Raw genomic sequence first — 10770 nt, forward strand, 5'->3', positions numbered from 1 at the left:
TTAGTACCCTAGTCTAATCTATCAGAGGGGGTCTTAGTATCCTAGTGTAATATATCAGAGGGGGTCTTAGTACCCTAGTCTAATCTATCAGAGGGGGTCTTAGTACCCTAGTCTAATCTATCAGAGGGGGTCTTAGTACCCTAGTCTAATATATCAGAGGGGGTCTTCGTACCCTAGTCTAATCTATCGGAGGGGGTCTTAGTATCCTAGTCTAATCTATCAGAGGGGGTCTTAGTATCCTAGTCTAATATATCAGAGGGGGTCTTAGTATCCTAGTCTAATCTATCAGAGGGGGTCTTAGTATCCTAGTCTAATCTATCAGAGGGGGTCTTAGTATCCTAGTGTAATCTATCAGAGGGGGTCTTAGTACCCTAGTCTAATCTATCAGAGGGGGTCTTAGTATCCTAGTGTAATATATCAGAGGGGGTCTTAGTATCCTAGTGTAATCTATCAGAGGGGGTCTTAGTACCCTAGTCTAATCTATCAGAGGGGGTCTTAGTACCCTAGTCTAATCTATCAGAGGGGGTCTTAGTATCCTAGTGTAATCTATCAGAGGGGGTCTTAGTACCCTAGTGTAATATATCAGAGGGGGTCTTAGTACCCTAGTCTAATCTATCAGAGGGGGTCTTAGTACCCTAGTCTAATCTATCAGAGGGGGTCTTAGTACCCTAGTGTAATCTATCAGAGGGGGTCTTAGTACCCTAGTGTAATCTATCAGAGGGGGTCTTAGTATCCTAGTGTAATCTATCAGAGGGGGTCTTAGTATCCTAGTCTAATATATCAGAGGGGGTCTTAGTATCCTAGTCTAATATATCAGAGGGGGTCTTAGTATCCTAGTCTAATATATCAGAGGGGGTCTTAGTATCCTAGTGTAATCTATCAGAGGGGGTCTTAGTATCCTAGTCTAATATATCAGAGGGGGTCTTAGTATCCTAGTCTAATATATCAGAGGGGGTCTTAGTATCCTAGTCTAATATATCAGAGGGGGTCTTAGTATCCTAGTGTAATCTATCAGAGGGGGTCTTAGTATCCTAGTCTAATATATCAGAGGGGGTCTTAGTACCCTAGTCTAATATATCAGAGGGGGTCTTAGTACCCTAGTCTAATATATCAGAGGGGGTCTTAGTACCCTAGTCTAATATATCAGAGGGGGTCTTAGTATCCTAGTCTAATATATCAGAGGGGGTCTTAGTATCCTAGTCTAATATATCAGAGGGGGTCTTAGTACCCTAGTCTAATATATCAGAGGGGGTCTTAGTACCCTAGTCTAATATATCAGAGGGGGTCTTAGTACCCTAGTCTAATCTATCGGAGGGGGTCTTAGTATCCTAGTCTAATCTATCAGAGGGGGTCTTAGTACCCTAGTCTAATCTATCAGAGGGGGTCTTAGTATCCTAGTCTAATATATCAGAGGGGGTCTTAGTACCCTAGTCTAATATATCAGAGGGGGTCTTAGTATCCTAGTCTAATCTATCAGAGGGGGTCTTAGTATCCTAGTCTAATATATCAGAGGGGGTCTTAGTATCCTAGTCTAATCTATCAGAGGGGGTCTTAGTATCCTAGTCTAATCTATCAGAGGGGGTCTTAGTACCCTAGTCTAATCTATCAGAGGGGGTCTTAGTACCCTAGTCTAATCTATCAGAGGGGGTCTTAGTATCCTAGTGTAATATATCAGAGGGGGTCTTAGTATCCTAGTGTAATCTATCAGAGGGGGTCTTAGTACCCTAGTCTAATCTATCAGAGGGGGTCTTAGTATCCTAGTGTAATCTATCAGAGGGGGTCTTAGTATCCTAGTCTAATATATCAGAGGGGGTCTTAGTATCCTAGTCTAATATATCAGAGGGGGTCTTAGTACCCTAGTCTAATATATCAGAGGGGGTCTTAGTACCCTAGTCTAATCTATCAGAGGGGTCTTAGTACCCTAGTCTAATATATCAGAGGGGTCTTAGTACCCTAGTCTAATATATCAGAGGGGTCTTAGTACCCTAGTCTAATATATCAGAGGGGGTCTTAGTACCCTAGTCTAATATATCAGAGGGGGTCTTAGTACCCTAGTCTAATATATCAGAGGGGGTCTTAGTACCCTAGTCTAATATATCAGAGGGGGTCTTAGTACCCTAGTCTAATATATCAGAGGGGGTCTTAGTACCCTAGTCTAATATATCAGAGGGGGTCTTAGTACCCTAGTCTAATATATCAGAGGGGGTCTTAGTACCCTAGTCTAATATATCAGAGGGGTCTTAGTACCCTAGTCTAATATATCAGAGGGGGTCTTAGTACCCTAGTCTAATATATCAGAGGGGGTCTTAGTACCCTAGTGTAATATATCAGAGGGGGTCTTAGTACCCTAGTCTAATATATCAGAGGGGGTCTTAGTACCCTAGTCTAATCTATCAGAGGGGGTCTTAGTACCCTAGTCTAATATATCAGAGGGGGTCTTAGTACCCTAGTCTAATCTATCAGAGGGGGTCTTAGTACCCTAGTCTAATATATCAGAGGGGGTCTTAGTACCCTAGTCTAATATATCAGAGGGGGTCTTAGTACCCTAGTCTAATATATCAGAGGGGGTCTTAGTACCCTAGTCTAATATATCAGAGGGGTCTTAGTACCCTAGTCTAATATATCAGAGGGGGTCTTAGTACCCTAGTCTAATATATCAGAGGGGGTCTTAGTACCCTAGTCTAATCTATCAGAGGGGTCTTAGTACCCTAGTCTAATATATCAGAGGGGGTCTTAGTACCCTAGTCTAATATATCAGAGGGGGTCTTAGTACCCTAGTCTAATCTATCAGAGGGGGTCTTAGTACCCTAGTCTAATATATCAGAGGGGGCCTTAGTACCCTAGTCTAATCTATCAGAGGGGGTCTTAGTACCCTAGTCTAATATATCAGAGGGGGTCTTAGTACCCTAGTCTAATATATCAGAGGGGGTCTTAGTACCCTAGTCTAATCTATCAGAGGGGGTCTTAGTACCCTAGTGTAATCTATCAGAGGGGGTCTTAGTACCCTAGTGTAATATATCAGAGGGGGTCTTAGTACCCTAGTCTAATATATCAGAGGGGGTCTTAGTACCCTAGTCTAATCTATCAGAGGGGGTCTTAGTACCCTAGTCTAATATATCAGAGGGGGTCTTAGTATCCTAGTCTAATATATCAGAGGGGTCTTAGTACCCTAGTCTAATATATCAGAGGGGTCTTAGTATCCTAGTCTAATATATCAGAGGGGTCTTAGTACCCTAGTCTAATATATCAGAGGGGGTCTTAGTATCCTAGTCTAATCTATCAGAGGGGGTCTTAGTATCCTAGTGTAATCTATCAGAGGGGGTCTTAGTACCCTAGTGTAATATATCAGAGGGGGTCTTAGTACCCTAGTCTAATCTATCAGAGGGGGTCTTAGTACCCTAGTCTAATATATCAGAGGGGGTCTTAGTACCCTAGTCTAATCTATCAGAGGGGTCTTAGTACCCTAGTCTAATATATCAGAGGGGTCTTAGTATCCTAGTCTAATATATCAGAGGGGGTCTTAGTACCCTAGTCTAATATATCAGAGGGGGTCTTAGTACCCTAGTCTAATCTATCAGAGGGGTCTTAGTACCCTAGTCTAATCTATCAGAGGGGTCTTAGTACCCTAGTCTAATCTATCAGAGGGGTCTTAGTACCCTAGTCTAATCTATCAGAGGGGGTCTTAGTACCCTAGTCTAATCTATCAGAGGGGGTCTTAGTACCCTAGTCTAATATATCAGAGGGGGTCTTAGTATCCTAGTCTAATATATCAGAGGGGGTCTTAGTACCCTAGTCTAATATATCAGAGGGGGTCTTAGTACCCTAGTCTAATATATCAGAGGGGGTCTTAGTACCCTAGTCTAATATATCAGAGGGGGTCTTAGTACCCTAGTCTAATCTATCAGAGGGGGTCTTAGTATCCTAGTCTAATATATCAGAGGGGGTCTTAGTATCCTAGTGTAATATATCAGAGGGGGTCTTAGTACCCTAGTCTAATATATCAGAGGCTGCACAATACATGAACATCTCATTACAGCTTTGTGCTGTTCTGCTGTTATTATGAGCCATTCAATACAAAATAGTCAAATTTAGATTTTATTACAATTAAATATTCATGGCAAAACCTTCCCAGTGGCAATGCGTTTTCTCTGTGGTGAATACAGAACAGAGAATATTGTTGTATGAATACTGAACGACACTGTATGAAGTGTTTCCCCTACGATGGATGGGAGTTGTGGGGTCTTCCTGGGGTCTTCCTATGGAGGGGTGGGGTCTTCCTATGGAGGGTAGGGGTGGGCTCTTCCTATGGAGGGAGGGGTGGGGTCTTCCTAGGGTCTTCCTATGGAGGGGAGGGGTGGGGTCTTCCTGGGGTCTTCCTATGGAGGGGAGGTGTGGGGTCTTCCTGGGGTCTTCCTATGGAGGGGAGGGGTGGGGTCTTCCTGGAGTATACCTATGGAGGTGAGGGGTGGGGTCTTCCTGGAGTCTTCCTATGGAGGTGAGGGGTGGGGTCTTCCTAGGGTCTTCCTATGGAGGTGAGGGGTGGGTTCTTCCTAGGGTCTTCCTATGGAGGGGAGGGGTGGGGTCTTCCTATGGAGCGGAGGGGTGGGGTCTTCCTATGGAGGGGAGGGGTGGGGTCTTCCTAGGGTCTTCCTATGGAGTTGAGGGGTGGGGGCTTCCTGGGTCTTCCTATGGAGGTGAGGGGTGGGGTCTTCCTAGGGTCTTCCTATGGAGGTGAGGGGTGGGGTCTTCCTAGGGTCTTCCTATGGAGGGGAGGGGTGGGGTCTTCCTATGGAGGGTAGGGGTGGGCTCTTCCTATGGAGGGTAGGGGTGGGGTCTTCTTAGGGTCTTCCTATGGAGGGGAGGGGTGGGTTCTTCCTGGGGTCTTCCTATGGAGCGGAGGGGTGGGGTCTTCCTGGGGTCTTCCTGGAGTCTTCATATGGAGGGGAGGGGTGGGGTCTTCCTGGGGTCTTCCTATGGAGGGGAGGGGTGGGGTCTTCCTATGGAGGGGAGGGGTGGGGTCTTCCTAGGGTCTTCCTATGGAGGGAGGGGTGGGGTCTTCCTATGGAGGGGAGGGGTGGGGTCTTCCTGGGGTCTTCCTATGGAGGGTAGGGGTCTTCCTGGGGTCTTCCTATGGAGGGTAAGGGTCTTCCTGGGGTCTTCCTATGGAGGGGAGGGGTGGGGTCTTCCTATGGAGGGTAGGGGTGGGGTCTTCCTGGAGTCTTCCGATGTTGCGGATGGGTGGGGTCTTCCTGGGGTCTTCCTATGGAGGGGAGGGGTCTTCCTGGAGTCTTCCTATGGAGGGGAGGGGTGGGGTCTTCCTATGGAGGTGAGGGGTGGGGTATTCCTAGGGTCTTCCTATGGAGGTGAGGGGTGGGGTCTTCCTAGGGTCTTCCTATGGAGGGGAGGGGTGGGGTCTTCCTGGAGTCTTCCTATGGAGGGGAGGGGTGGGGTCTTCCTGGGGTATTCCTATGGAGGGAGGGGTGGGGTCTTCCTGGAGTCTTCCTATGGAGGGGAGGGGTGGGGTCTTCCTGGGGTCTTCCTAATGAGGGGAGGGGTGGGGTCTTCCTATGGAGGGGAGGGGTGGGGTCTTCCTATGGAGGGGAGGGGTGGGGTCTTCCTGGGGTCTTCCTATGGAGGGGAGAGGTCTTCCTGGAGTCTTCCTATGGAGGGGAGGGGTGGGTTCTTCCTATGGAGGGGAGGGGTGGGGTCTTCCTATGGAGCGGAGGGGTGGGGTCTTCCTATGGAGGGGAGGGGTGGGGTCTTCCTATGGAGGGTAGGGTTCTTCCTGGGGACTTCCTATGGAGGGGAGGGGTGGGGTCTTCCTGGGGTCTTCCTATGGAGGGGAGGGGTCTTCCTGGGGTCTTCCTGTGGAGGGGAGGGGTCTTCCTGGGGTCTTCCTATGGAGGGGAGGGGTGGGGTCTACCTGGGGTCTTCCTATGGAGGGTAGGGTTGGGGTCTTCCTGGGGTCTTCCTATGGAGGGTAGGGGTGGGGTCTTCCTCGAGTCTTCCTATGGAGGGTAGGGGTGGGGTCTTCCTGTGGAGGGAGTGCTCTTCCTGGGACATACATCTAAATGTCTACATTAGTGGCCGACTATGAGCAGTGACACCTAACTAAACAGCTATACAACAGGAGACAGGACAGGACCAACTAACACTACACAAGAGGTGGTCATCTCTCCACTGGGAAAGCTACTTGGGATGCAGGTTTTTGCTCCAAACCCACATGTGCAATTTTATGTGTGTGTGTATGTGTGTGTACACAGATGAATCAGGTGTGTTATATTAGAGTTGAAAATAAACCCTGCACTTGACAGACATACAGACTGTCTCTCTCTCACACACACTGCCCTCTCTCTCTCTCTCTCTCTCTCTCTCTCTCTGTTTGTGAACAGAGCCCAAAGACCAGCTTGCTTAGGGGACTCTTCTCCAGGTTCATCTCTCTGTAGGTGATCGCTTTATTATGGAAGGTTTGCGAATTCCTTTTAGGGATTTATAGAATTTAACGGCTCTTTTCTGGATTTTGATAATTAGCGGGTATCGGCCTAATTCTGCATGCCCTCCCTCCCTCCACAGACACTACACCTTTCCCCCCCACTCCTCACCCTGCAGCGCTCCAGTTGATGCTTCAGAGGTTCAGGCTCTGAGGCCGGTGGCTGCTGGACCTTCAGCCAGTTCTCAGAGTTGACCACAGCTTGCTCCAGTTGCTGCCAGAGGTTATAGAAGGCCAGGATCTTGCTCTGGTAGGCCAGCCACTCCAGCCTCTCAGCCAGCAGGGCACAGAACCCATCCCAGCGAGTGTTGAGCTCCTCGGCTGCTTTCTGGATGTCATCAGCCCTCCTACTACCACCCTCTGGAGGGACAGACACAACAGGACAGATGTTACAGTCAATGACTCATCTATCCACCTGTCCGTCAGTCTGTCTGTCCGCCCGTCTATCTATCTGCAGAGTCTTCAGAAAGTATTTATACCCCTTGACTTATTCCACATTTACTTGTGTTACAGCCTGAATTTAAAATGGATAAATAGATTTTTCTCTCTCACCTGTCTACACACAATACCCCATAATGACATCACAATACCCCATAATGACATAACAATACCCCATAATGACATCACAATACCCCATAATGACAAAGTGAAAACATGTTTTTAGAAATGTTTGCAAATTTCTTAAACATGTAATACATAAATATCTCATTATCTCATTATTCTTACACTTGTTATCATCCCCGAATAGGTTCCTTGTGAATCCTTAGGCCCTTATTGCGCCAATACTGGGATAACACTATACCATGTAGGAGAGACCTTGTTTCTGTCTTATGGAGCTGCTCCAGCCGTCCAGAAGACCACTGAATCTCCCTGGGTTTCCAATGGGAACAGTGTCTTGGTGGAATCAGACTCGGGCTTCAGTAAGTCTGTCAACATTGTCACGCCTTGGTCTTAGTATTTTGTGTTTTCGTTATTTATTTGGTCAGGCCAGGGTGTGACATGGGTTTATTTTGTTGTGTTTCGTATTGGGGTTTTAGTAGGCATTGGGATTGCGGCTGAGTAGGGGTGTCTAGCATAGGCTTGGCTGCCTGAGGCGGTTCTCAATCAGAGTCAGGTGATTCTCGTTGTCTCTGATTGGGAACCATATTTAGGTAGCCTAGGTTTCACTGTGTGTTTTGTGGGTGATCGTTCCTGTCTCTGTGTTTGTGTTCACAAGATAGGCTGTATAGGTTTTCGCAAGATGTTAATGGCCTACTGAGAAACAGATAGAAACACCAGTCATCTCAGCAGTTATCCCCTTCATTAAAAACAGCTGACTATACAGCCAACTCCTTCTCATTAGGCGCATGTGTGACTCTGATTCACCATCGGATGTACATCGCCAAAGACTTATGTGAACGATTCAAACCAAGAGGTTATAAAGAAGAATTATTGAGTAAGACAAAGAGCGTGAAAATGCATTCTGCAACGTCAAAAGAAATCCCTCTCCTCCCTCTGCGACGTTGGTGTCCACCTACCGTCCCATTTCAAGGTGGATCCAGGAAGTGGTTAATAGACATGGACACATATTACACAGTGACCCCCAGCTTTGGTAAAGCCTTTGAATCCCCAGAGGTTTGGCTTTAAGAGACCCAGGAATGTTTAGTAAGTTCAGACAATATATTTGATGTCTTGGCAGTTTGCGGATGGCAGATTCCTTGTCACAACTGTCCACTGTTCCACTCTGCCCAGAGGAAGGTTCCAGGTAGAGTAACATGTAACAACTGTCCCCTGTTCCACTCTGCCCAGAGGATGGTTCCAGGTAGAACAACATGTCACAACTGTCCACTGTTCCACTCTGCCCAGAGGAAGGTTCCAGGTGGAGTAACATGTAACAACTGTCCCCTGTTCCACTCTGCCCAGAGGAAGGTTCCAGGTGGAGTAACATGTAACAACTGTCCCCTGTTCCACTCTGCCCAGAGGAAGGTTCCAGGTGGAGTAACATGTAACAACTGTCCCCTGGTCCACTCTGCCCAGAGGAAGGTTCCAGGTGGAGTAACATGTAACAACTGTCCACTGTTCCACTCTGCCCAAAGGAAGGTTCCAGGTAGAGTAACATGTAACAACTGTCCCCTGTTCCACTCTGCCCAGAGGAAGGTTCCAGGTAGAGTAACATGTAACAACTGTCCCCTGTTCCACTCTGCCCAGAGGAAGGTTCCAGGTAGAACAACATGTAACAACTGTCCCCTGTTCCACTCTGCCCAGATGAATGTTCCAGGTAGAGTAACAGGTAACATGAAATATGTTGTATATGTCCTTACGTGTTCCGGTCACTTCTATTATGTGGGTGAGACCAAACGTGAACTTACGACAAGGATATGTGAGCATAAGAGCTCTATTCGCAAAACATGATGAAAAGAAATCACCCGTTGCCAGGCATTTCAACAGCCATAATTATCCACTAAGTACCTTCTATTATATGGGCATTGAATTGTTCTATGGGAGGAGATAGGGATCAATGATTTCTCCAAAGACATACTGGTAATGCATTGGCCACACTTGTCCCAGCAGGCCTTTTAATGAGGAATGTTATTTTTCTCATTTTTTTGTAGTAGATTTTTTGTAGTAGGTTATAAATAGTCCAAACATTTAGGTGATGACATCATAATGCAATTGTATTGTGTGTCTATCTTTATTTGATCATCATGTTTCCCTCACAGCTTCCCTAACCCTCACAGCTTCCCTATCCCCCACAGCTTCCCTAACCCCCACAGCCAGCTTCCCTAACCCCCACAGCCAGCTTCCCTAACCCTCACAGCTTCCCTAACCCCCACAGCCAGCTTCCCTAACCCCCACAGCCAGCTTCCCTAACCCTCACAGCTTCCCTAACCCTCACAGCTTCCCTAACCCCCACAGCCAGCTTCCCTAACCCCCACAGCCAGCTTCCCTAACCCTCTCAGCTTCCGTAACCCCCACAGCTTCCCTAACCCTCACAGCTTCCCTAACTCTCACAGCTTCCCTAACCCCCACAGCTTCCCTAACCCTCACAGCTTCCCTAACCCCCACAGCTTTCTAACCCTCACAGCTTCCCTAACCCCCACAGCCAGCTTCCCTAACCCCCACAGCCAGCTTCCCTACCCTCACAGCTTCCCTAACCCTCACAGCTTCCCTAACCCCCACAGCCATCTTCCCTAACCCCCACAGCTTCCCTGACCACCACAGCCAGCTTCCCTAACCCCCACAGCTTCCCTAACCCTCACAGCTTCCCTAACCCCCACAGCATCCCTAACCCCCACAGCCAGCTTCCCTAACCCTCATAGCTTCCCTAACCCTCACAGCTTCCCTAACCCCCACAGCTTCCCTAACCCTCACAGCTTCCCTACCCCCACAGCTTCCCTAACCCCACAGCCAGTTTTCCTAACCCCCACAGCTTCCATAACCCCCACAACCAGCTTACCTAACCCTCACAGCATCCCTAACCCCCACAGCTTCACTAACCCCCACAGCCAGCTTCCCTAAACCTCACAGCTTCCCTAACCCCCACAGCCAGCTTCCCTAACCCTCACAGCTTCCTTAACCCCCACAGCTTCCCTAAACCCAACGGCCAGCTTCCCTAACCCTCACAGCTTCCGTAACCCTCACAGCTTCCCTAACCCCCACAGCTTCCCTAACCCTCACAGCTTCCCTACCTCCCACAGCTTCCCTAACCCCCACAGCCAGTTTCCCTAACCCCCACAGCTTCCCTAACCCCCACAACCAGCTTCCCTAACCCTCACAGCATCCCTAACCCCCACAGCTTCCCTAACCCCCACAGCCAGCTTCCCTAACCCTCACAGCTTCCCTAACCCTCACAGCTTCCCTAACCCCCACAGCCAGCTTCCCTAACCCTCATAGCTTCCCTAACCCCCATAGCTTCCCTAACCCCCACAGCCAGCTTCCCTAACCCTCACAGCTTCCCTAACCCCCATAGCTTCCCTAACCCCCACAGCCAGCTTCCCTAACCCTCACAGCTTCCCTAACCCCCATAGCTTCCCTAACCCCCACAGCCAGCTTCCCTAACCCTCACATCTTCCCTAACCCCCACAGCTTCCCTAACCCTCACAGCTTCCTCTGCTGGGATCTCTTGATTGGGCCAATACTGACGGTTAATTTAGCATTATGCCTACCTGTCACGTTCTGACCTTTATTCCTTTGATTTGTCTTTATTTAGTATGGTCAGGGCGTGAGTTGGGGTGGGCAGTCTATGTTAGTTTTTCTATATTTTCTATTTCTGTGTTTGGCCTGATATGGCTCTCAATCAG

General features: G+C 48.4%; 1 protein-coding gene across 1 annotated transcript in view; it reads right to left on the reverse strand.

The window, feature by feature from the left end:
- Window positions 1-6595: 6595 nt before the first annotated feature.
- LOC124024589 (dystrophin-like) overlaps window positions 6596-10770 on the reverse strand; it is a gene marked incomplete at both ends in the record, with an annotated part of 76961 nt that continues 72786 nt past the window's right edge. The window contains 1 exon segment of the mRNA XM_046338486.1: window positions 6596-6850. Coding sequence (XP_046194442.1) covers window positions 6596-6850 — 255 coding nt within the window.

The sequence above is a fragment of the Oncorhynchus gorbuscha genome, unplaced genomic scaffold, assembly GCF_021184085.1.
Source record: "Oncorhynchus gorbuscha isolate QuinsamMale2020 ecotype Even-year unplaced genomic scaffold, OgorEven_v1.0 Un_scaffold_1939, whole genome shotgun sequence".
Taxonomy (NCBI): Eukaryota; Metazoa; Chordata; class Actinopteri; order Salmoniformes; family Salmonidae; genus Oncorhynchus; species Oncorhynchus gorbuscha.